At 36.1% G+C, this 26,626-nt stretch overlaps 2 protein-coding genes across 6 annotated transcripts; one reads left to right on the top strand and one right to left on the bottom strand.

Annotated features, from left to right (window-relative positions):
- The first annotated feature begins 1,167 nt into the window (after nt 1-1,167).
- Mondo (MLX interacting protein mondo) lies at nt 1,168-24,501 on the top strand. 5 transcript variants are annotated; one of them, XM_071788812.1, is made up of 16 exons: nt 1,168-1,554; nt 7,326-7,693; nt 16,481-16,587; nt 18,006-18,079; nt 18,591-18,713; nt 18,953-19,166; nt 19,369-19,464; nt 19,546-19,825; nt 19,925-20,510; nt 20,582-20,764; nt 20,923-21,070; nt 21,262-21,359; nt 21,446-21,909; nt 22,095-22,218; nt 22,320-22,449; nt 22,776-24,501. In XM_071788812.1, the coding sequence occupies exons 2-16, from the start codon at nt 7,335-7,337 to the stop codon at nt 22,895-22,897; spliced, it is 3,108 nt and encodes a 1,035-aa protein (XP_071644913.1). In that variant the 5' UTR covers nt 1,168-1,554; nt 7,326-7,334; the 3' UTR covers nt 22,898-24,501. The 5 variants fall into 5 exon arrangements, with proteins under 5 accessions (XP_071644913.1, XP_071644914.1, XP_071644916.1 ...); XM_071788813.1 differs by lacking the exon at nt 1,168-1,554 and adding an exon at nt 1,628-1,902; XM_071788815.1 differs by lacking the exon at nt 1,168-1,554 and having other exon boundaries at nt 7,551-7,693; nt 16,485-16,587.
- On the bottom strand, nt 24,042-26,626 carry LOC139819472 (RPA-interacting protein). Its single transcript, XM_071788824.1, has 3 exons — nt 26,289-26,626; nt 25,704-25,938; nt 24,042-25,562 (listed from the first exon to the last, which is right to left on the bottom strand). Exons 1-3 carry the CDS (start codon nt 26,367-26,369, stop codon nt 25,231-25,233), a joined length of 648 nt encoding a protein of 215 aa, XP_071644925.1. The 5' UTR covers nt 26,370-26,626; the 3' UTR covers nt 24,042-25,230.

Genomic DNA, 26,626 nt, shown 5'->3' with positions numbered 1-26,626 from the left:
TCGTTTTATAAGATGTATCTTTCTAAAATCATTCGTTCGTATAACTCGTCAATTCACATAGTGAAATTAAATTCCGTAACTGTTTTAATGGACGAGTAATTCGTAAAAAATAATTAACTAATATAAGAAATTATATTATTTTTTTAAAAACAACTACTTATATTCCGGTGTATCTTAATTGCAGATAAATATACGTATTCTTTTAACATTTTATTTTATGTAAAAAAATCAATATTTATACATTTATAGTGTAACATAATTCTGTATTACGTTCTTTTCAACTGTAACAAGAACTTCAAGATTTTATTAAAAATTTTCTCCGTGCAATTTTAAAATTCAAAAAAATTTCAATGTTTTACTTTTCTTTTCTTTAAAGAAAAAATTTAATGCTTATTTAATTTTATTCAAGTCAAATATACATGTACTATCATTAGAATTGCATTTTTGCAGGTATACTTTATAGGACTCCAAAATAATTAAAAATACTATAATAGTTAAATTTAGGTATAGAAAACGTTATTTTTGTTGTTTTTTCAGACACATTTTAATATCAAGAATTTTGACAATTATTCCCGCAAAGTTGTGTTAAACGAATTCTTTGATTGAAGAATGCAAACTTATATTTATAATAAACTAACAATAACAATAACCATACGTTAGACCGATTTAAAGAATCTTCCCTTCATACGCAAGATATAAAACTATTAAGCGTACTCTTTCAATATTCGTTAATATAAATATACAATAACATTAGAATATAAAAAAAAAGATTAGACATACTGATTAATTACAAACATTAATTAACGTTCAATTATAAATATCTATATCATTTCACGCGCATTTTTCATCATACAACAATTCTAATGGCTCATGGAAATGTTTCGTTTAAACTATTCAAACTTTTCGAGCTTCACTCACCTGTTTCTACTGCCTGAACAATCGCGCACCTCCGTTCGAACCTTTGTTTCGCATCCTGCTCCGGATACCGCGCGTATTTAAAAAAACCGCGTCGGCGGCAAGCGATCTTGCCGCGACAACCGCCGTTGGCCGGGAAAGAGTGGGGGAAACGCGGCGCGCGCCGCTATTGGTCGGCGCGCGCGGCGCTCGGCCGCATTCCTTCGTCAGCTGTGCGTAGTGACGCGCGTGGTCGGCCCGCGGCCGTCCAGTCACGCCAGTCGTGTAGCGCGTAGCGCGGGCGATTGTGGGCAATACCGATAACTCGTGTAGTGCGCAAATGGCGTCGCCGTGCCGTCATGAGCGAGCGTGTGCCGTGCAATAGCGCGTACGGGCCGCGTCCGGGCGCGGCGCCTCGCGGCCCAGCCTGACGAGCCCGCGAGTCGCGAAGACGCGAGCGCGAGACCAAGCGTCGGGATCGCGGTGCTTGACCAAGTGTTTTTTTTTTCGCCCCCCTTCGTCGCCCGACGGGATCGCGGAGCAGAAGTAATTTTCGGAGCTTGCTCCCTACGGGCCGTGCGTCGGCGGCCACATCGACGGCGGAGAGAGAGAGAAAGAGACGGGGAACGGTGACGAAGAGTTGTGAGATAGGTCCAGAAGGTGAGTGCGACGGAGGCTCGTCTCGTGCGTGTGCGTGTGCGTGTGTGTGTGCGCGCGCGATTCATCGTAAAGTGCGCCCGCGCTCCCGCGCGCGCACATACGTCGCGGTCGTCGCGGCCGCAACGCAAATTGTTCCCGCGGATTGGAGCAACATCTGGTGCGCGACGTCCGTGCAGATGCGTCGTTTTCTAGATCGTCGAGGGGGACAGCTCGCCGACGCGAAACGGGAGTGATAACGACTCGCGGGCTTAACTGCGGAGGCTTAACTGCGCTATTTGATCCGTGGGCGGAGAGAAAGAGAGAGAGAGAGAGAGAGAGAGAGAGAACGAACACAGCAGCAGCAGCGAGGTATAGCGAGGATAGAGAAACGTGCGGGCGATTTCCATGAAACGCGAAGCCAGGGGCTCGCGATAAAAATCGTGACGCGGGAGCGGAGTGACGCGATAAGGAGAGCCGCGATGCGCCTGAGCCGATTGTCGAACAGCTCGTCCCGTGGAGAAAGAGGGAGAGAGAGAGAAAGGAGTCGTAGTATCTAAACAGACGGGCGGGCAGGGCGACGGTAATATATGAAAAATTACGGAGCGAGAGGGAAGCCGTTTGTGTACGTACACCGTCGCCGTCGCTTCGTGCGTACCGTCGTCGTCGTCCGTTTGTTTAGCTACACGCTGTACCCTTTGTTTTCCTCTCCCCCTCGCTCCTCTTCCTCGGAGCTTTTGCGATGTTGAAGCGGGCGGACGTTCCATTTTGCGCCGAGATAGTTTTATCTCAGGGCGGTATATATCCGATCTTACGTTTAACACTAGAACCACCGACAGTCTAAGTAATGTTTTATTAATCTACAACGCGGTTATGCATTTTCTGAAGTTTTACATGATTTTCGTTGCAAGATATATATATGTAATTAACTTGATTAGGCGAATTGAGGAGACAGGGCTAGCGAACGAGAGCTAACTTGATTAATTTATTTTTTTTTCTTTTTTATTTCTTTTTTCAAAGCTATACATATGTTTAATACATATTTTTACATATATTCAATACATGATTTTCGTTGCAAGATATATATATATGTAATTAACTTGATTAGGCGAATTGAGGAGACAGGGCTAGCGAACGAGAGCTAACTTGATTAATTTATTTATTTTCTTTTTTATTTCTTTTTTCAAAGCTATACATATGTTTAATACATATTTTTACATATATTCAATACATGATTTTCGTTGCAAGATATATATATATGTAATTAACTTGATTAGGCGAATTGAGGAGACAGGGCTAGCGAACGAGAGCTAACTTGATTAATTTATTTTTTTTTTCTTTTTTCAAAGCTATACATATGTTTAATACATATTTAAATAGTATACGTTTAATCGTCGTTCTAGTGTTAAGATTGTTTTAAATTTGGTCTTAAGGTTATCTTATCCAGCCGGCGAAATAATCGCATAGCATCTCGAAAACATTAAAGGAATGTATAAGGTAGGAATTCTCTTAAGGGCCGCCAGTGTTCACAGGCACCGTGCCCCGAATTCTCCGTTTTCCCCATATACTTGGTCCCTATTCCGACGCGAAATGAGGTTGATGAGGCAACGCGTCGTAAACACGCGTGCCCGACCGCTGTGTTTCGCCCCGATAATCCTTAGAGCTCAATGGAAGGTATATAGAAATTCCTGAACTTGTGTTTGCTACTGAGGAGAGTTACTCCTGTTTGTAAATATGTATGTGGCAAACACGCTAGAGCGACCGTGTTTCGCGTTTCTGGCGAATCAAAACAAAGTAAGTAACGACTGTAAAAACTGTGCGAGATACCGTGTCTTCATGGGGGTTTTTCTTTTACATCGCTTCATTTAAGAAAGTGAAGTGGTGTCGAGCGTTTCAAAGCAAAATTTAGAATTTTTTGCCCAACTGGCATGGCAGGTCTCGAATAAATCTAATCGGTTTTAAATATAATGAAAATGTTGATTGATTGCTGGAAATAAATCACGAAAATGGATTAAAAATAATATTATTTTATGGACTAATGTAAGCTGAGAATTAATCTTGACCCAACTTATATACTTCTCTGTTATAAACATCTCCGTGTATCAATCAGATAAATTAATGTAACATAATAATTGCATAATATAGCATAACTGGTAGCAAATCATTCCATTTTTTTTTATTAGAAAGATTAGATTTATAGAGATTGCCAGATTGGTGCAAAATCACAAAATTGGATCTCGATTAACGAAATTTTCCGTCTGTCTGAAATCTCTAACGTAAATCAGAAATAATAGCGTCAATTTTTCCCGCTGGATCAGACGGAAAAATGCCAGAAGTACGTCGTCGTTAAAACGTAAATCAAAATTTTATTAACGCGCACCAATATCAGATGCTATGAATTTTGTGTTTCATGTAGATTTAATTAACTAACTCACTCACACACTTCATTTAGTATGCTCTTGGAAATAATACGAGATGCCTGCCTTACACCATATTGACTGTAATTACTCGCTTTTATCTGTATACGATCCGAAATCTAAGCGGTGCGCGCGCTCGTACGACGAACATTAATGAGCGAACGGATAAGGCATTTGACTTCGCCCTGCGATAGAGCGAGCTCGAGAGGGTCAAAGGGCATTAATACTTTATAGATAGTGAGAGGTACCGGCGTGTTACGGAATAGTGTTGAAAAACTGGCTTGTCGAGAAATCTGAGAAATAATATTTTATATAAATTGTCAGATAATTGCAATATATCAATTCATTACATATTAACTGATTAACATGTTTAATATATTAAAAATCAAAACTTTAAAATCCACGTTTCTTTCTTTCGCGCTACAGCTTTCTTCGTTTTTGTAATGCTGTCAACGTTCAACGTGATATTTAGTTTTTATGTGGAAAATTTAATTTTTTAAGAGAGTCTCGCCGTATAGGTCGAGCAATGAGATATTTCCGACAGACGACGTTGCAGGCACTTTTAGCGAAAAGCGGATATCTCGCAGTTAACGAAATTACCTTGACGATACGAAACGGATATATGAAGGGACCACGTGACGTGCTACGTGCATAAATTATCGTTTTCCACGTATCATGTTGTGCACACGATTCGCAACGTTGAGAGACAGAACACCTTCACATTTCTCGACATCTAATGCCATACCGCTGAATCCGCTCGCCGGAAAATGACGCTTGAGGCTGTCGCAAGTACGAAGTACTTGCGTAAGATTGCCGAAGGAGAGAAAAAGAAACGCAATCTATACCTGGCGCGTATGAACTTACGATAATCGACAATTGTATAAACAATCGAGTCGTGTACGATCGTATCTGAACCTTAGCCAAAGATAGACGTCACTTCTTGTTACACCTCTTGAAGCGCCGCCGTCCGGAATTCAATGGCCGGATAATAACTAATAACGAACGGGAAGAACCCGCGGGAAACCGGTTATAACGGGTGATCTCGGATAAATACTCCGTGTGACTTGCAATCGGTGTTAACAGGTCGCCTTAATGGAGCCGAATCGCTTCCCTATCGAAATTTTCTTGTTTCGTCACCACGTGGAGCGCCAGTTTGGGCCCTCAAAGTTATACACAGTCTCTTGAGTCTCTCCTGATTCCTTCTATTCATAGCGCGCTATCTATATGCCGTGATAAAGTGATAAATTAGGATTGCGTTAGAGGGAAGAAATCTAGGACTCTTCAGAATCTCGCGAGCGATTAGGAGTGGCATCCGTATACGATTAATAATACCGTGTCAATAACAACGGTACAATTGAAAACGAGCTATAATAATATCGTTATTAGTACGTTAATAGTGAGTATCTTACTAATAGTCGATTAAATGAGAACGAAATAAAGATCTAAGTCCTATATTAGTACATCTTAATTTATTGACTCTTTTTATATTTTACGTCCATGAGTGATCCAGTCGGATAACTTAATGAGAAACACGGTTCAATCTCAAATGTATTATGAATCAACTAAAGCGCGTATTTTCGGACATGAATGTAGAAATTGTTTTCGAGCTAAAGTAAATATGAAATTCTACAAATTCCACATAAACTATAAATAGGACATGTTTTCCCATCAATCCATTCGGTTAACACGTGAACATATTACAAACAATCTTAATCCCTTAGTCGTATTTGCTCGATTTGCGTTTAGATACATTCGGTAATCATAAATCATCAACACGGGCTCGAAATTTGGTTCACCTGAAATATATTGCGTCAGAGAGTTAAAACAGGCTGCACGACAGAGTTACTCGTGAAATATCGTCGGAGACAGAAGTTCCATCTTATTTTATAAAGAAAATCACTTTTTTTTCTTTCACAACCATTCTACAATCGCGCCATTCGAGAAATAAAGTAAATCGAAATGAAATAAGAGAGAATTGTCACACACGAAAATTCGTTGCGCACCACCGGCTTAGATCAACGTTTGATCATCACGTTCGTCATTACGTGGGACACGTCGCCATCGTCACGATGAATTGTCTCGGTCGCGTTTAATTTTATATATAGCTCTGAGAAGTCACTGACCATCGAGAACGTCACGTGTTCACGATTGTTCATAGAAATCGACGTTCGAACCGTAAAAAACGGTATCGGCCGTGAGTTTTCGACGATATGATTATTCAACCGACAGGAGGTTCCGAGTTCCGATCGCTCCCCGCCACGTGCTATCGCGAAATAAACTTGTTAATCGCGTATCGACAGGAAGCCTGGCGCCAGTCGGAGTCTCATGTCCCTTAGACTTAGACGAAGTGATATTAAAATCGATATTAATTTAATTACAAAGATAAAAATTTTTTTTCTCCTTCGCGAGATTTTTATTCCATCATACGATCGCAGGTGTATTGTGCTTACGTTTCTAATCCATGTATTCGTGTGCTGTCTAACAATCTCGTTGCGTTATTATTAGGTAATATTACGATATGGCGTTACACACCGACTCGTCTACGAAAATATCTCTAGGCACGTGTTATCGATTTTATAATATTGATACAGATAACGTGTTTAAGTATTGATTTTTTATAGCTTATACTTCGGTACACGCACAATACATACACACACACTCTCTCTCTCTTGATATTCGAATATGTATACTTAGAAAAAGGGAGTGCGTTGAGCTGAATTTATTACAGGCGATAACTGGGACTTGTTGTGTCTGTCAAGCCTTTCCTTCTATCACCCAGACTTTGCTGTGCGCAATTTCTTGAAACGAGGTCGCCTAATCCTACTACATACCACTTTGGCAATCTTATTTTAGGCCGCAAAATAGATAAAGCAAAATTTTTCCATTTAGATTTTTTAATCTGTCGTCATATTCATTTACAATATTGGTGAGCGATAAAAAATTTTAATTACTCCAATTGACCAATGAATCAAAGCTGCTTAATTTTGTCTTATTGCAAATGTGCATCAATTGCACATTTCTTTATTTCTCTCCCTCTCTCTCTCTCTTTCAGTTGTGCAGGAAAAAATCGGCAAAAAATTCTATTAATATCATAGGTTTTTAATTAATATTTTATGTTATTGATTTTTAATTGATATTCTTATTATCGTCGGTTATTCTAACGTATAATTTGTTGCATAAATTGAATATAAAATGTGGCTCAAATTGTTTAGTGCAAAATTTAATTTTATCGAACTGTACATTGTCAATATTATATCTCGCAATCGCATCAAGCGGTCAAACGCCTTCGCGCGCTCGGCTTTCCATTTATTCTCGATCGAGGACGTAAGATTCGTGAGGTGAGATTCGCGTATCGAAGGGATCTATTCGTGTCCGCAGGTGATCGGAATGATGCAGGCGGAATTGATATACCGAAAACCATCGGCGATGACGACCCAGGGCGGCTTTCATCGCGCCGGCAACGATAATGAACGGGAGAAAAACGGCGGACGGGATTCGCGGGAGACGATACACTCGGGCCACTTCATGGTGTCGGACTTCGAGGCCGAGGCACAGGATGACGAGGACGATCTCGCCGTGCCGGTGCCGGACCAGGAAGAGCAGACCGCCAGATTCTCGATCACCGTCCCGCCAGGTTTCTTCCACGACAGATTCGCGAGTTCTTTTAACGACAAGAGCACCTCCCAGCAGCTGAGCATCGAGACGTCCTTGAACAAACTCTTCCAGTGCATGTCCCTCGCCTACAGGTGAGTTCCTCCTTTTCTCCGGCGATTTTTTTATGTCCGTATAAGTAAAACGGTACAGTGATGGGCCGTTTTACTCGATCCACAATCGCGCGGTTTGTCTCTAAACTATCTTAAATTTCTTTTTTTAATCGGGATCGAACTTTACAAGCTCTACAAGCTGTGTGAGAATTTAACCCTTGATTTTTCATATTTATTTCTTCGAGAAAGAAAATTTCAAAATAATATAATATATATTGAATTATTTAATGTCTATATAAAGTTTTTTTGTTAAAACTTTAAAATTTTTATTTCGAGAAAACTATTGAAACATTTTTTTTCTTAATTTTATATGAGTGATGTCAATATTAATGATTAACATCAAATTAAATATACCTAAGTTAAAGGTAAATACACATAAATTAGGCTTTAAGAAGTTATTCGTTTTTATTCTAAATTTCTATCACTTTATTAATATCAATGTAACAAAAATTTAGTACACAAATTTTACAATATTATTAAATGCAATATTACAAACTTCAAATAATGCAATGAAATAATTAGAATTGAACTGATGATTGCATCTCTTTCATTCCTTTTTAAACGAGAGACATAATGACTGAAACTTTCTCAGCCGCGAATTTAATTATACGAGATAAAAGAATACAGAAAATGATGCTCTTCTCGGAAACATGTTCGACTCATAATTCAATTAAATCGCGAGTTTAATTGCGATAAAACATACATGCCAAAGATAGATCTGTTTGTTTTAATTTCACTTTCAACACTTCATTTGTGTTTTATCTTTCTCCTTCCGGAATACATGCCATAACACTAAGAAAGGCTAAAACAGGTCCTACATCCGCGATACAATTGCGGAAGTACCGAAGGAAGAGAAGTATTCTTGTTCGGAAAAAACAAAAAGGCACATCTTGCTCGGCAACCGGACAAATGCTGCCCGGTCTAGGCTGGTCGGTAGCATTCCCGCTGATAAAGGACAATTGAATTAATGAAAGAGAGGCCGTAGAACCAAACGACAACACCGCAATTAAGCGCGGCCTCGCTAAAGTCGCGAACGTCGACGAACACACACGGCTTCTACCGACAATTTCCGTTTTCCCTGCGACGACACACGCCGCGATTGTTTCCTCTTGCCCTAAACACACCAAGTTTATATTTACATTACAATCCCACTGACATCCATCTTATTTCAAATTAAAGATCAAATTAAGGGAAAACGAAGAAAAACCATTAATATTTTGATTTACAAAACTTGGTAGAAATATATCTTTTTGCTTCTCCCTTTTATTTCGCATAGATTTATATAATACTTCTTGGTCTGTTTTTCATATAATATTTTATATAAAATTTTCTTTTGCAAATATTTTTCTGTAGAATTCTATGCATATATCATGCTGATATCAAACAGGACATTAAAATATAAAAGTATTATAATATTCACAAGAATGCTGATTTAATTAAATCAAAAATTAGGATGTCGATAAGAATTCACAGAAATCTATTAAAATTGTATGGAAATCTCGCGAAAAATAAAATCGTTTCACAAAACATTATACAGAAACATTATACTAAAAGAATATACAGGAAATAATTAAAATTGTAAAGAAAGTAATTTTATGATAAAGCTAAAAAATTCAATGCAAAATGCAGACAAATAATGTGTAAATCTGTCATACAAGCGTATTCCTTATGTGCCGACATATTCGGTGACGTTACAGCTGATTCATTGCGGCACGTTTGCAGCAAAAGCTATTATGTATTCGCACGTGCAGTTTTAACGGCACTTAGCTACATTTGTGGCTTTTTGAAAAATTTTGATTGAGTTAATTAATTCGCAATTGAAACCGTGACAAGTGATTTTTATAATTTTTTCAATGTGATATTTATTAAGTATGATTTGTTAACTAGCAAATGGTGAAAAATGAACTTTAACACTGTATAAAAAGTAAAAGACTGTCTTATCTTTCTTTCATTAGCTATATGTACATTCTCATAGTATATTTTTTTCCAAAGATAATAGAGGAATTACGAGTATTATTTTTGAAGTATAACTTGTGATTTAAAATAATAATGTCTGCATTTTCTTACGATATAAAACTATTTTATTATATTATATTTTATTTTATTATATTTATTATTTGATATTTAATACACTAATACGGTTTAACGTTATATAAGGCAACGAGTCGGAATTGTCAAGAGAGCAAACATCATAATTTGAAGGTAACATCAATAATACAATTCGGTCAATGTATCGGCACCGCTTGATACAACGTAATTTCAATCAATTCTGCGGTAAATCTAGCGCCGATAACGCGCTACATAGTATCGGCTTCTGTTCTTAATGCTTTGACAAACAAGAAGCCAAATTAATTATATCTTTGGCGACCCTGGAAGACGTGCCACGTTTCGATCGTCCCGTTATCGACGATAAGGTTTTGTTCTCTTCCTCTTAATAAACATCGCAATGCAAACGTAATTCAGGATAAATAAAAATAAAACGATAATATGGCGCCATGTAAATCGTAAAAACAATGTCGCAAGTTGAACCAATAAAAAAGCGTTCTTTTTATACGCACTATACTTCCAGCAAAATAGGAGGCAAAATGAATAAAACAAAAACTATCTTGTAACAAAAAAGTTTATAAAGTTACCTTTGGATGCTACATTGTTTACTAAAATTAGATTTGTAAATTTTATTAATTATCTTTTAATGTGTGAATGAGTCTATTTTACTTTTTTTTTCAATCAGGACTGTTTTGAGAATTAAACGATCGACTCAAACGAACGGAAAAAAGATAACTCTCCTATATGTATATTAAAAATAGTTTTAGATTCAGATATGAGTAGTTTCCTAGTGCAGCATCGACTCTCACGCGCATAGATTTGAATAACTAGATGTTGATCTAATCATGACTCGTTAGACTGGGCGTTTTATTGCGGAAAAAAGAATAAATGAAACGATTAAGGATCAGTTTGCACAGTAATAGCTACCGATTGATTGAAACGTATCTGTTGGAATTCTTCTCGTGATGGCGTTATTGTTTCGATACAAAATTCACGATAAAGTTAGTAGACAAAGTTAGGAAAGTGATTTAGAACAGCCTGCGAGTGCTTCGAGCATTTTTCTCCTTCCGATACAATGACATCGGCCTACAGTGCTATCGATTGGTTTCCGAGTAATATCTTCTCGCAAACGTCCTGCTGCCCAAACTTAAATCGGTACGTAAATTTTAATACTTTTCTAATCGCAATTATCGCTCGAAGATCTTAATATCGATCGAATTTTACTGCATGCCTATCGCGTTAGGCGAATGTATGGGGAATTGTAATGGATTACGATAAGTTTAAGTATATCGGTATAGCTAAAAAATAAATTTTTATTGCAGTAACAAAACTCTGCCTGTGTATATTTCTTGCGTAATTATGACATAAACCCTCGCAGCTTAATTGATTATTATGAAAAATATTCTTGTCAGCGGTACAATAATCAACGCTTTACGTCAGCGATCTCAAATCACCAATAGAAACGGAATAATCGTGATGCAGCATTCTATCACTTATTCGCAGATTTGTGTTTATTTATTTTTAGGAGATATAAAACTCGAGTTATATTAAATCTATTATAGGTATCATGGAAAACCATTCACTGACATATTTATTAAATTTGCAACGAAACATTTTTACTGTAAAACTTTGTGAACACTCTATGAGCAAAGCCGCGCGTTGAAATTAAATTTATATTGAAATTAATATATCGAAAAATTAAAGTATTATTAGAAAAAGAATATATATATATATATATATATATATATAAAAAATTATAAATTTTAAAAATGTTAAATCTTGTATATAAGTTATTATTTAAATCTTCGATGACGTAAAAAATAGAAATTTATTTGCTCTTTGAATCTTTTTTTTTACGAGGAACTTGTATAGCCATTGACGTTATATCTATTTATTCTTACTTTTACTTATTTATTCCTTTCTATCCTGAATATGTGGTCAGAGCAAATAATTGCGCAAATCATCAGCGATACACGTCAGTCGACAATACAGAATTAATCGGCAAACTTCCGATTGCGTTCTCTATCGCGATATCACGCTGCACTTTAAAGAAAATATGAATAGATGGAATTTCCGTGTTTACGTCGTTAATCCGACTTTTATGAGATCGACAATGCACGCATTAACGTCCGTTCCCAGCGTCTTATACGTTGCATAATGCACGTTAAATGCAGCTATCGTTAAATCAATCGTAAGATTATTCGCGGCAATGACGTAGAATAAGAACATCCATGCTCGACAAAAACACCGAATTGCGAAAGGTGAAACTGATCTTCTCTTCAGTTTCCTCTGCATTCTTCGACGGAACGGTTGAGCGTCGTTGACGGCGAAGGATATATTTTATCGAATAATCTCTGTGTCTTTGTCAACAACTTGAGCAAGTCCACATTCTGATAAAATATTAATTGTAAAAGAAAAAATAAAGTTAGTAACAGCATTTGACATTGGATGCTTCGAGTAACTTCTGATGTAATACGATTTATCTTGCATTGATTTATTATACTTTTTTTTTTAGGTTTTTTTTCTTTTGTGGAATAAAAAATTGGGTTTACAGTCGCTCACGTAATTCTTATGATATATCACAGCGAGCGAATCGTAGATTTTTCCTTGCACAGCAAGCACTATCCGCATATATCATGAGAAAGTTTGCTTTCTTTGCACGCTATCGTTTTACGCCTTACGTCAGCGTATCTCACGTCCGCTGCATCTCCGCGGTCACGGCGTCACGGTTAGCGAATAACGCGTATAATTAAAAATGATGACAGTTGCTTGAAAATCGATACATTGACGGTTTCTGGGTCAGAGACAATCTACGATTTACAAGCTTTTCGGAGGGTGATCGAGACGCAGTAGCGCGAATCCATATAACAAAGATTCTTGCCTTTCAGCCAACAGCCGTGTGTAAGCTTTTGATAAACGTCTCGGCGCAAGATCCTTCGAAAACGGAAACGTCGGACTTGCCCGGATCACGCTTAATCTCGATTGTTGTGTCGTTGTCGTCCGTCGTCGTCTCAGACGACGAATCGCGAAAATGCGAATCGCGCCTAGATTACCGTAAAAGCCTCCTCTCCTCCGAGAGTCTTTTATCGACCAAGGCCACTGCGTCATCGTGAGTACACGCTCGTAGCGCGTAGCGCGTGTACGCGCCAGCAACGTAACACTTCCGCACGACGGACAACAAGCAAAGCGTGCGAGAGACCGAGGATCCGCGAGTCGAAAGCTGGCCCACCGAAGGCTCGCCCACCTATATCCAATCGGTAGACCACCTACCCAGTCTATTTCTGTTTCCTAGCCGTATGGCGTATATATACCCCCTGTATATTTTTACAGTGATCGATAATATTATATACGGACGATATTTATCTCTTCCATTGCTATTTGAGCTCTATTGCGCGATAATCTATCCACATGTCATCGTTCTTGAACAAGGACATTTTTCATCTCAACACTAACCTCGACAAAGATTTAAGAGACTATTTTTGAATTGTTAAATTCTTAGAATGTTTTTTTTCTTAATAAAAATTTTTAATTTTTTTTGAGAGAGAGAGAAGAGTTATTATTATTGAAAAAATTTTAGATCCAAGAACTTAAAATCCAGGAAATTTTCGCCGTGAAATTAATTTATTATCTTCGAGACGCACTTAACGAGAAATTAAAGCCAGACGAATTTAGTTTTCATGGCGCGATCTTTGCTCTCTTCTTATAACTCAGATAATTAAAACCGCGAAAAGCTTAAAATAAAAACGGTATCGAGGGATTCGTGGCGCTTATCGAAGCTAGTGGCTCATATTTCTTTTGTTCAGTCCGTGCGTAGCAGTTTATTTATCGTCCATGGTTTTTTTTCGGAAATCTTCCTAAATGCGATATCTGTTTTGCCACACCATTGAGTTTCTCGACAATACGATAATAATCGAAAATTCTGCTACGCGATGGTTGATCTCAACCGAACGGCGTATCGTGCAGCGAACAAATAACACATTATCTGATAATGAGATTCTATAGCACTGGGTATCATTAATGTTGCGAAAATGAGAAATTTGCAAATAAAGACGGTGACTCGCGTGTTTTCAGACAAACAGAGTTTATTAGAGAATAAAAAAAATGTTATTAATACAATTAACACAAACCTTAATCGTAAAAAAATAATAAAAGAGCATAATTCTAGACTTTTAAAAATAGGAATTTGTTATTAATATAATTTCTGCAACATGTGTATTCGTCGTAATGAATAAATAGCAAACACGGAAAAGAGGATTACCTACTATAGCAAATCTAGTCGTAAAATATGGATAACTAACATTTTTTAACTAACAATTTAGCGATAGTAGCAAAACTTTAACAAAGGTTATATCAGCAATATATGTTTTAGTCTGCTTAATCACAGTGCTGATTCTGATAACTTTTCTTCCTCTTTTTCTTTCTGTGTAAAGAATTCCTGGAATTTTCAAATTAATGTTGCTCACACGAGAAATCTACTCCCGCCTTGAACTGTGCTTATTCTTGAGATCAATATAATGCGATATTGCAACTTTGCTACGACATCGTTACGTTTGTAACGACATCATAATGACAGCCAAATTATCCGTAAGAATAATTAATAATAAAATCAGCAAAATGTTTCACAATATTTATTATATATGCTTATATCACTAACATAAAATTAGCATTTAACTATGGAGTAATTTTTCTACACATTTAATAATGTAATGTGTAGAGAAGTTAATTAATCCGCTTTCACTCGTGCAGCATAATTTGCGTGAAATTATGTATTTTATTTCATTGATTTATTATCACGGCCGCTGAGATATATGCAAATAAATCTCTATAGTATTTGCTTCAATTATAAATAATACAAAATTAATTTTACTTCACTGGAGCTATTGCTGTAGATATATATGTGCAACAGAAAAAAACGTACATATCTACAAGTTGTTTTATACATCGCATTTATTTTACTTTAATTAATTTCACGGGATTAATTAATCTGGCATATACTTCCGCGCGCGCGATAATTCTTCTGATTATTTTTTACTTATCAGTCCTCCATTTTAACGGAATTCTTACGAGTCGTCTCGTAAGAATTTCGGACAGAAACGATATTGGATTGCAGTTAAGTATTTCTTTTCTCCGCCATGTCTTTCGAGCTGTGGCCTTATCTAATCTCTTCGAAAATTATATAAAAATTGAAATGGCAATAACACGAAAAGAACCGGCCGGCCAGGGTCTAATGCCAAGGAGAAGAACCCTCGCTATACGTTCGTCGCAAAGATACGAGCATGCAAGTGGAAATCTTCCGACTACAGATTATTTTCTCTCTCTCTCTTGACTCTTTTCTCTATCTCTCTCTTTCTCTCTCTCGTCAGCGATATATCGACGAACAAGACGATAACGAAAAGCTCGCCGTAGGATTTTATGATTGCGTGTTTCAAAAAGCCAAGATAAATGTTTCTTCCTGTAATGTAAAACTCAATGACGAATTTATTAATATATTTCAGATATTCTCACCGTGAAAAATTAACTTATCGATGGAAAAGACATTTAAATATATATATTTATATTTGTTTTATATTATAATATTCGTATATTATAATTGTTTCCATGTTACAGTATTCAATTTCGTATTATACATTAATTTTCTTATGTACAACATACTGTGTATTAATTAATATTACAAATTACAGACATAAGCAATCGAATTTATAGAATAATTTCACAAAGAAACTAGAGATTTTGTTAGAAAAGAGAAAGTTGCAACAGCAATAATAATACTTACATGACAAAAATGTGGTTGAGTAATTGAGCATTAGAGTTAAAGAAGACCTTTAAATGTGCCTTTAATTTATGTTAAGTCACAAATGCCAGGAAGAAATGCGTATGTAAGCATGCCGTTTGTTGAACTCTAGCGTGGAAATTCACTAATCACTCTAACTGCGTCTTGGAAAGCTCGCACAAAGCGCACGGTGTTTTCCATAGAGATAGAGAGCCCTGCCGATAAGTCGAAATCGCAGACACTCGTCTACTGACGAGTCAAAATTATTGGTCGCGTTTATTTAAAATTACTGCGATGCATCTGCCTAATTGAAATGTTTTGAAGACAGCAGTTTAAATTAACATGTGTTTCGCCGACTGAAATATATTCCAAGAAGCAGCCCCGATACAAGCTATTGATACACTAATTTCGTTATTAGTTCACTGACTCGCATTTTGTTCTCTTTTTGTTACAAATAATAGAAAAATGTTTTCTTGCACATAGATTATATTCCATCTCATACATAGTTCAAGTACAGAATACTATATTGAATAAAGTGATGCATTCAATTTCGAGTAATCTTCATTTTGATGGAGTTTGAATTATTTAGTTGTATCACAATATTTGATATGGAAAATTAAAATGTTGAAAAAAGGTATATAATATTTAATCAAATGTTCAATATTATAAGAAGAAAATTCTAAACTCCAAATTTAAAAAAGAGTTATCTAAAATGAAGTTTGTCCAAATTTTTTAACAACACTTTACATATAAAAGTGAAATAATCTTCTGAAATAATGTATGATTTTTGCATGGTTCGTTTATATTTTATATCATAGCAAAAAGATAAATAGTGATAAACCTTACATGATATATGTAGACATAGAAATTTTTTATCCTCCATGTTGATTATACAAGATTCGAATTTAATTATCACAGTGGGTATGACGTATGGGCATTTGGATTTGTTCCAGACAGAAGCTGACATCGCCTAAGTGGAATCGCTTCAAAGGCATCAGACTGAGATGGAAGGACAAAATCAGACTGAACAACGTGATTTGGAGATGCTGGCACATGCAGTGTAAGCAAAAAAATAACACTTGTTAGCAGTTTCTGTCAGCCGATATGTTTTAAAAATAAACACAGGAACTCTAGAATATCTTCTGATATAAATGTAATTTATCATTGCGTGAATCTATCTTTGTTTTATGAAGAAAAAACGCAGAGTAATACAATTGATTGATAAGCTTCAGGTTTGCTTCGTTATCTTCATCATATCGTCATGTTCGCAAACTCGATCTTAATCTATTTTTATCGTGTTATTGATCAAAACACTCGATACTAAATGAAACGTATGAAACGATCGTATTAGTTCGTTCCCGAAAGTGTTTCTACGTTTAAATATTGTACTTTTCCATTGAAGTATCCAATGCAAGAATGAAAAATCCACGTAATTCGTAAAGTTTATTTTAAATGCAGCTTTTCATGTAGAGAGAATCGACATTAAAAATTATAAATTTATTTCATTAAATCTTTTATATTTATAGCAGATTCTACACGAATTTCGGACTCAAAACTATCGTCCCTTTTTTTTGGTCGAAATACTTCAGTTTCAATCCGCTTTCATTGATACTTCAATTACCGTGATATACGCAGAGTGCTGTTTATCGAGTTCAGACAGCTACCAACTGTCTTGCTATTCGTCGAATGACCAGATAAGTAATTACCCGTCTATTTAAAGAGTTCCATCTCCGTGTGCTACATTCGCATCAATACTCACCTGGCGCAAGTCCAACTTATCATTGCGAGCCGAGGAGGCTCGTATTTTACCTGTATATATATCTATACACAATTGTCGAACTGTATTAGCCCAATTTGTTCATCCAAGCACGAAAAACCGTGCCAAAACGAGATGTCGAGATAAAAAAATTATCTATAACATTGAGGAAGAAAATAATGATATGTGTTAAAAAAATAATCTAGAAGTAAATATAATTGAATTGTATTTTGGGACGTTTCTTACAATTAGTTACATTTTAATTGGCTGCAGCTATATATATAATTTTTAATAAGTATATTTATACTTGATTACATAAGGCGGCGCTTTTTTTTAACTTTTACTTATCGTACGGTATGTTGATAATCGTAGCGTAAATATAAAGTTAAGTACGCCAATTATAGTAAATACGCTCGGTTTATCATCTAATGATTACCAATTTGCGGAAACGTGGACCTTCGAATTATATTTGAGGTAATTGCTTCATCTGCGATAAATGCAATCACCTCAATATATCTTTTGAAGAACATTAAATTGGTTTTTTATTACATTTATTTAAATCAAAATATCTGCAAATTTTACAAAATCTAAGCACATATCAGAGAAAATATCCTCATATATTTATTTATTGAATGCAATTGGTTTGGCATTATTACGATTTTTGATCAATTTATTATTTCGTAAAATTTATTTTCAACGGAGAATCATTTTTTCTTTTTTAGTTATATTGAAGCAAAACACTCTGGTGTGCCAGTTTGCATCGCCACTTGACGTGGATACTCATAACAAACCCGAGGTATGGTCTCCAACATTTAATTTAAAATTTCGCGACAATATACTCGCGCATATATTGGTTTTATATAAAACGTACAATTTTACGGAGATATTTTCCGTATTATTCGTATTTAGAACAGTCGCAAAGGATTAGGGAATTGATCGTTATAATTTTCTTCAATAACCATTCGATCTTGATATCAGCAATAAATCCGACGCCGGATGTTGATATTAATGATTATTAAGTAGCAATGGCTCGTTATTGCGCTATTTGATTTTGCCCAATTACGCAATTGGGCAATGGAAATTATCTTTATCGCAAATTGGCGACGTCTCGTTTGATTAGATAATTCGTAGCGGTTTATAATTCCTCGAAGTGTCACTAGCAGATTGCACACACGCGCATATACAGCATCGCATGCTTGAAGTAGTAAGAAGATCCGCGTAAGCTCGTAAAAGTCGTAAAATGTTTTTACGTCCGCTAATAAAAATTGCGCTTAGTGAGCGTGAATCAACGGCGTATCTCTTATCAGGCGGTGGTCTTAGAGGGAAAATACTGGAAACGAAAGCTCGCGGCCGTCACAGCGGAATACAAGAAATGGCGTATGTTCTACCGAAACAAAATTCTTGGCTGGACGAACAAGGACACAGAAATGGTACGTGCCTTTGCGAAAGCATGTACTGTAGTATGATATTTGGAAAAAATGTCTCCGATACTTTGAAAGGTAGAAAATGATGGTTGATGACAAATAATTAATAAATTTCGATTCCGTTGTCTTTTTAGCGTCATACTTGCTTGAATAGAGATAGATTTCTTTGTTTTTTATCACATAAAAAGATATAAAACATGGACATGATGCAAGATATACTTTTCAATACATTCACTTTCTTTTAGATGGAATCAATGGACATGCTCGATTGGGGCAGTGGATGTGGGATTACCGGTAACTTCGGTATGGGTATGGGGAATGCATTCGGAGTTTCGAGCGGTGCTCCAGGTGGGGAGAGTATGATGGTTGACGAAGACTACATGGAACTGATGACCGATACGCTCTTTTCAACCATCACCTCGAATCAACCAATATATTTTCCTGATCCTAGAGAAATCGGTAATTCTTTTTGAGATGTTCAATCCGAAGATATCCGCTCGTATTCTTGATTTTGGAAAAATTATACATAATTATACATAATTAAGGTCAAAATGACATGTGCTTCCTACCTGGGTTATAATATTTGACGATCGTAGAAGCAAAACCATACTACTTATAGAAATATTACAAATATTATAATGCACGAAATATGGTTCGACAGCGCGAGGTGCCAGCTTAGCTGACTTTATTCAACCCAGTCTAGGCCCCTTGCAACCAAACCTGGATGATTTCATGGACACCCTTGAGCCATTGCAAGGTATACCATAATGTTCGTCTACTTTATATCATTTCTCGCACGATATATCGTTTCTCACATATTGCATATTTTGATTCCTAGAATTCCTAAACTCGAAATTGCCTCCCGTACCCGAAGAAGACGATATGTTCCGGAATAGCAACCTAAACACTAATTATTCTGATTTGGACCTGATGACACCGATTAATCAGATAAACGAAATAGGCGAGGTTCCGACGATAAAGAACGAACAGACCTCGCAACAGCAACAGCAACAGCTGTCTCGGGAAGAGCAAGAGGTTAGCATGCAGAATCTCCAGTACACCGCCAAAATATATACTCAGCCTCAACCTGAAGCAGCGAATGTGTATAGAAATAACATGTGAGTATTACGAAATGATTACGCCTTTGTATAAGCGGATAAAGAGCAAAGTCCGAGGTCCGATTATAATTCCCGGATATATTATTATTTTCCATTTAGAGCTATGAGTGAAGATTACGCTCTTCAGCCAAACTTCGAGGCGTCTGTTACGACGAACCAACCCATACGAGAAAAGACTAGGAGTAGCAGACCGACGTTGTCGAGGAATAGTCGCGTGATACAGCAATCCCAACAGCAACAACAACAGCAGCAGCAGCATCAACAGCAGCAGCAGAATATGTATCAAGCAGCCACGCAGCAACAGAATTCGGGCTTTCAATCGCAGCAGCCGCAGTCTTACGCAATGGAGATTCAGGCGCTGCGATTAACACCGGTGCAAAATCAGCCGCAATCCGTACAGATTGCGACACTGAACGATCAGTCGGCAGTTAACGCAAGTCAAATACCCGCGATCACTGCCGCTACCGTGCAAAATCTGGTGGCGGTACAGCATAATTTTGCGACACAAGCCGTTAATTCGCAACTACAAACCCAGCATCAAGCAATAAGACCCTTGCCAACCACCTCGCCGATGTCCAGCAAACCTTACAAGATCGTTCAGCCACAGCAGCAGTGCTATAAGTTTTCAAACCTCGTACAAAACCTCAATGCTCAACAGTGTAAATTTAGCACCAATAGTTTCAAGGTAACTAAACTACGGTAACGCTTGTTGAATGTCACGAGTATGTTGAGTTAATGCGTGTTGTTATTTTTCAGACGCATCACACGCAACAAGTGGTATCGGTTTCTTCGACGGAGCAACCATCACAATCACAGATATTGTTGCAGTGTAGGCCATCATCCAGTTTGGACCTTCCCGCGTCCACTTTGCACACCAAGCTGTTACCTCAACCGACAACATCCAACGCGGAAAAAGAAGAGATTTTTGCCATACCAAAGGTTGGTATCTCACTCGCGTTGATATACAGAATGGACTGACAATCTACGGATCGACAGTCTAAAGAAAATATATTGAATCTTCAGTTTTTAAAATAATGTTTAAGTGTATCGGTCGAAACATTTTCAATTATTAATAAAATTGCGTTATATTTCTTTAGTATCATCAAATGAAAGGGAGAAATAGATCCCGAAGCAGTTCTTCTTTAACGGCGCCTAGGATACATCCACCACCTCTGGTATCTGCAGTGAGCGATCCAGCCCTGAATTTGAATAGCCACGCTTTGCTTGCACATTTACTTACAAATAGTATGTATTCCATCATATTCTTATCCGTTCTTGTACGAAAAATATAAGTCTTATCAAATCCATTAAACATAATTTATAGTTTATGCAACATATCTTTACGATATTAATTAAATTTTATTAAATTTTATATTAATAAGACAAATATTTGATCAACGTTGACTGATTCGTATGTAATATTATCTTCACGGTAGAAATAACGCAAGTAACAACAACACAACACATCACGACCCCAGTGAATGTACAAACAATGCAGACTTCTAGTATACAGCAGCCGCAACCACAGCAACAGGTATTGTATAGAAATCAATCTATTTATTTGTAATATATGTATTCTTAAATTGCTCGGAATCAATTATTTATACTGATATCTTGCAGACAATGCAACCATCCACAGCTCAACAGATTCTCTTAAATGCGAACAATCAAACGCATCAGTCCCACAATAGTCCAATAGGTTCACCAAAGGATAGCAGCTCTAACGCACACAGTCCCCAGGCTTTAAGCCTTAGCCCTCTACACAGCCCCATGAGCATAGGTAGTCCTTTATCACCTACTCGTGGATATATGAAGGATTCGGAAAGGGGACAGTATAAAGAGCAGAGGCGAGTCGGCCACATTCATGCGGAACAGAAGCGTAGATATAACATCAAGAATGGCTTCGACATGCTGCACAGTCTGATACCGCAGCTCAGTCAGAATTCCAATGCGAAACTGAGCAAAGCCGCGATGTTACAGAAAGGGGCGGATTATATTCGGCAACTTAAAGCGGAGAGACATCAATTAAAGGAGGAGATGGCTAGCCTGAAACAACAAATCGAGTGCCTTAATACGTCTATTAGGTACATTCAAGTCATACTTCCAATAAATTAGAGAGAAATGTTATAAATAATAATTATTAGAAATAATATTTAGTTGGTAAGTCACGAACGAATATATTAAATTTATATCTATATAAATATAGGTTATAATTAGGTATCTAAACAAATAGGGTAGTCTTTAATGCTTCATGATGTTATTCTTGTAGTACTTGTCAATCTCTGCTTCCTGCAACGGGTGCTCCAGTTTCTAGACATAGAACCAGCAAAATGAAAGAGATGTTTGACGAATATGTACGTGCGCGTACGCAACAAAACTGGAAATTCTGGATTGTATCCTTTTTTCTTTTTTTGATGCATTATGTTTGAAGGCGTTGATTCACTCTAAAATGTACAAGATTCTAAGAGATAATTTTCCTTAATGTAATAATCAGTTCAGTATATTGTTAGAACCGCTGTTGCTGTCCTTTAATGCTTCAGTCTCAACTGCGAGTCTCGATGATTTATATAAAAGTACATTATTGTGGGTAGAGCAACATTGTTCACTTGTTGATCTCAGACCAGGTTCGTATACAAGGGAGATATCCAAAAACGTACATTTAAATATTTCCATTGCTTTCAATTATACAAAGTGTGTATGGCACAAGAAGTCAAGTATGACAGTAAGAAAAAAAATCATTTGAGATTATTATTTTTAAGATCTTTCTAGGCACTGCAATTTTTCTAATTTTTTTTTGTATGTCAGCTCCTATGCGACAATAATATGTTATAAGAATGAAAATTTAAATAATACATTAATAATACATAATTTAAATAATACATTAAGAAACGCATGCAACATAATGCAATAAATGTTTGTACGATTATCTTGACCAAAATATCATTTTCAGCTGTTCTGAATTCTCTAAGGTCTCTATGTACTGCCACTGATATTTTAACCAATCCAACTCGCCTTCCCGAAGAAGCACTCGCGGCGGTTAGTCGAACGGAACGCCGACGATCCATGCAGTGATCAAGTGCATGAATTCAACAGCGTGTTTGTATATAAAAAAAAGTTCAAGGTTTAGATATATATGAACGCGCGATATATATAAGGGATGATAGTTACCGTATAACTTAAGTTAGTCTATGCGAAACAAAAAGAAGACGTAATTCGGTTAATCAGTAACCGAAACGTAAACGAAGAAATAAGAATTTAAGTGCAATTCCTCTTTTTATTGCAACGTCATGTTAAAGCTGTAAAATCTATAAAATATTAAGAAATTTTATATTATAGATGTTAATTAAAAAGAAATATATATACGCGTACATACTATACAGTTAAACTGCGGTATGTATGCTGATGGTATACGTCATTGGTATGGCACAATCATTCGCAAATAATTACTTTATGATAAAAAACATTTCACGTGTACTTTTCCTCACGATTAATTTATTTTGCCCAATTGTATGTAGTATCGTATAAGCTATACACAAGATCAAAGAATATTCTAATGATATCTTTACAGAGTAATTTATAAAACATAAAGAAAAGAGTTACTATATATTTATACAATTTTTCAATTATTATGCATTGTAAGCATTTATATATGATAAAATTTATTCCACTGCTTTGAGATATTCTTCAGCTCGAAAGATTCATGAATACGATTATTATAACATAAGAATACAGGAATCTAAAATTTAACCTTTGATTTAAAAAATGATTGGGTTTCTATATTAATATGTTTACTAATTTTTCGAAAAAATATTATTTAAATATTGATTTAAATTATCACATGATTGTGATTAGGAATTATAATAACTATTAAACCAGTACAGACCGAGTAATGAACAAATTTTTTTAACTTTAGAATCTTTAGACCATTTCTTCGCGGAATTAATACGATAAAATATAAGTAACGAATTAAAAATAATAGAATCAGTGCCATAAACGTTCTGATAGACTGCAAAAATAATTCAAAGGTGAAGAGATAAATTTTGGAGAAATGGGACTTGAAGAGTAAAGATGCAAATAATTTTCTTAAACTCTCATTTATTTGATAGAAATGTGTTGCTATTAAATTAAACTGCACAACTACACTAATAAGAGGTGTATATAGCTTACAATTGCGTGGAGATGATAAAAAGGGAGTTGCTCATAACTTACATGTTCATACCGTTATGTAAAATGAGATCTTTAATATGAAAATTCATGTGATAATGTACAAATCATTTGCAAAGGTTTGAACACCGAATATAGCTTAAACTACAAAGGGCTTCTGCATATTGTAATGTTTTTTGTTAACGTGAAATGTTGTATATAGTCCGATGTTAAAAGAGAACGAAATAGTTAATTCTCTGAAAGCTAAATTCTTTTTTAAATTGACACTTCACTGTGTACACTCTGTTAATTTGTTGTTTTGTTCTAGAGCATGAAGGATGTTATTTTTTTTTTTATACAATATATAGATGCCCTCACTCAACTTACATCATGTATGTACAATGCATAAGTGATAAATAATATAAGTGAACTCATCGAAGGGATGTTTTTTTTGTACAATATGTATCATATAATCATAAAGATTTACATGTTATTATTCAAGTGTTATAACAACATGAAGAAATCCAAACTAATGTATTTTTTTTCTCTACCTTCTCGCGATCGTTGCTGTTAGCTATTATAAATAATCACGCTGAACGATAATACGTTAAAATTAAGATAATCAAAATTGAAGTACACAGATACGTAACATATTCTTTTGTGATATTCCAAACTAGTTTGTATTGAAAGTGGCACATTTGGAAGGTTCTCATAATGAATATTATTTAATGTAATTTGACAATTAATTTTTATTGGATTTTATAAATTGAAACAAGGTATACGTAAGCTAAATTTATAAATATCCTTACAAAATCTTACAAAAAAGCCTAATACAAAACACAATTCTAATGCAAATTATAGCATTCGTTCACCGTTATTATCTCGTAATCTTTGGACACATTGATATTGACAGCATTTAATATTTTTGCATGAAAGTATATATTAATTATTCAACAGTTTTTCGTTCTCATCTTGGAAAATTGTAATTTGAAAATTAATTTTTATTGGATTTTATAAATCGAAACAAGGTATACGTAAGCTAAGTTTATAAATATCCTCCTTACAAAATCTTACAAAAAAGCCTAATACAAAACACAATTCTAATGCAAATTATAGCATTCGTTCACCGTTATTATCTCGTAATCTTTGGACACATTGATATTGACAGCATTTAATATTTTTGCATGAAAGTATATATTAATTATTCAACAGTTTTTCGTCCTCATCTTGGAAAATTAAAGGCTGTCAGTTAAATTAAATAATCAGCAAATCAATGCTAAAGTGGAACAGTCATGGCATGTCAGATACAAATTGAGATTACAATTATCAGGCATTACCACGAATCGCGGCATTTGAACGCAATTGAACGCATGGACGTTTACACTCTGGTTAATTAAATGCCTCACTTCTTGCATGGTACGACCTGTTAATTTTAGTCCGCAGACTGGACAATTTACACAATTATTTTCCTCCGCTAGTATGGCTTTCTGGCACATAGGACAGAATACTTCTCTATTCTCGTTGTCAGCATACGTCGCAAAGTATTCATACTCGTCTTGCAAAATCTTCTCGTATTCTTGGACTATCCATTGTTCTGCAACGATATTATTTTCTATCAAAATCTTGTTACAGTGCAACCAAGTTATTGACAATTATTACGAAATTTATTAGGTTATTCAAAATGTAACGAGTAAAATTTCGCTAAAAAGTATAACTGAAATTTTGCTGATCAAACCTTGTTCGTAAACAATTTCATTTTCATATTCAATCGCTTCTTCCAGAGTTAGAGGCTCGTCAATCTCTCTAAATGTAAGACTTGTGCCACTGTCGTCTGATGTAGCCAGACTCTTGAATTCTTGGCGTATTATCTCTGTCAATGTGTCCTGTACCGGTTTCCAATTAGATTCCAAGCCGATTCTGTGTCTGTTAAACAATTGGCTCCGCTTTTCTCGCATTCTCTGGCGACATCTCTAAAAATAGATCAGGCAATGTAAGAGCGCAAGAAAAAACAATCATATATATATATATATATATATATATATATATATATATATAATATCACGATAAATATTATTCCCTCATAAATCTTTCAATTCTAATAATCTTTCTTTATCACAGGTCCATACAGAGGTCCACGATATTCAAAATTGAGGATACTAAGGATATTAAGCTTTCGACCAAAATAAGGAAAAAAAAAACAGGCGCGAGAAATATTTTACGCGCACGAGAATGCTCGTGAAAGAATGCACGTCCCCTCTCGTTCGCGCATTATTATCGTCTGGAAATCTTAAAAAGTGGGTAAACATTGACTTTTCCCAACCTCACGCAGCACCTCCTGCAGCTTAGGCGCGCCGTGTCTGATTTTATTCGCGCAATCTCTGTTCCTGCATTTCGACGTCATTGTAGGACCCGCCTCGCCGACAGAATTGGATCACACGATCGGGGAGAAGTGCGCTTTTTCCCGAAAGACAAACCGCGATTGTCAAACTACTCCTCTCCGGCACAGGGCACAGCTGGGCCGCAACGCGGTTAGCTCTCGCACTCGCACATGCGCGATTTTGCGGAGCCTACTCTGGCCTACTCCGCAGTGAGTTCGTAAATCATCTCTACCAGAGAGAAACCTGAGAGAGACCATCCCGGATCCCGGCCTTTTGTTGC

This window comes from Temnothorax longispinosus, chromosome 9 (genome assembly GCF_030848805.1).
Source record: "Temnothorax longispinosus isolate EJ_2023e chromosome 9, Tlon_JGU_v1, whole genome shotgun sequence".
NCBI classification, from domain to species: Eukaryota; Metazoa; Arthropoda; class Insecta; order Hymenoptera; family Formicidae; genus Temnothorax; species Temnothorax longispinosus.
Note: the sequence above shows the minus strand (reverse complement) of the source record. Positions and strands in the feature narration are given on the sequence as shown.

Bases quoted from the DNA above. Each gene is read 5' to 3' on its own strand.
- Mondo (XM_071788812.1), top strand. From the start codon at position 7,335: ATGATGCAGGCGGAATTGATATACCGAAAACCATCGGCGATGACGACC. The intron at 7,694-16,480 runs GTGAGTTCCTCC...GATTTGTTCCAG, and splicing joins TGCATGTCCCTCGCCTACAG to ACAGAAGCTGACATCGCCTA. The intron at 22,450-22,775 runs GTTCGTATACAA...TATCATTTTCAG, and splicing joins ACTTGTTGATCTCAGACCAG to CTGTTCTGAATTCTCTAAGG.
- LOC139819472 (XM_071788824.1), bottom strand. From the start codon at position 26,369: ATGACGTCGAAATGCAGGAACAGAGATTGCGCGAATAAAATCAGACAC. The intron at 25,939-26,288 runs GTTGGGAAAAGT...ATCTATTTTTAG, and splicing joins TGCAGGAGGTGCTGCGTGAG to AGATGTCGCCAGAGAATGCG. The intron at 25,563-25,703 runs GTTTGATCAGCA...ATATCGTTGCAG, and splicing joins TGAAATTGTTTACGAACAAG to AACAATGGATAGTCCAAGAA.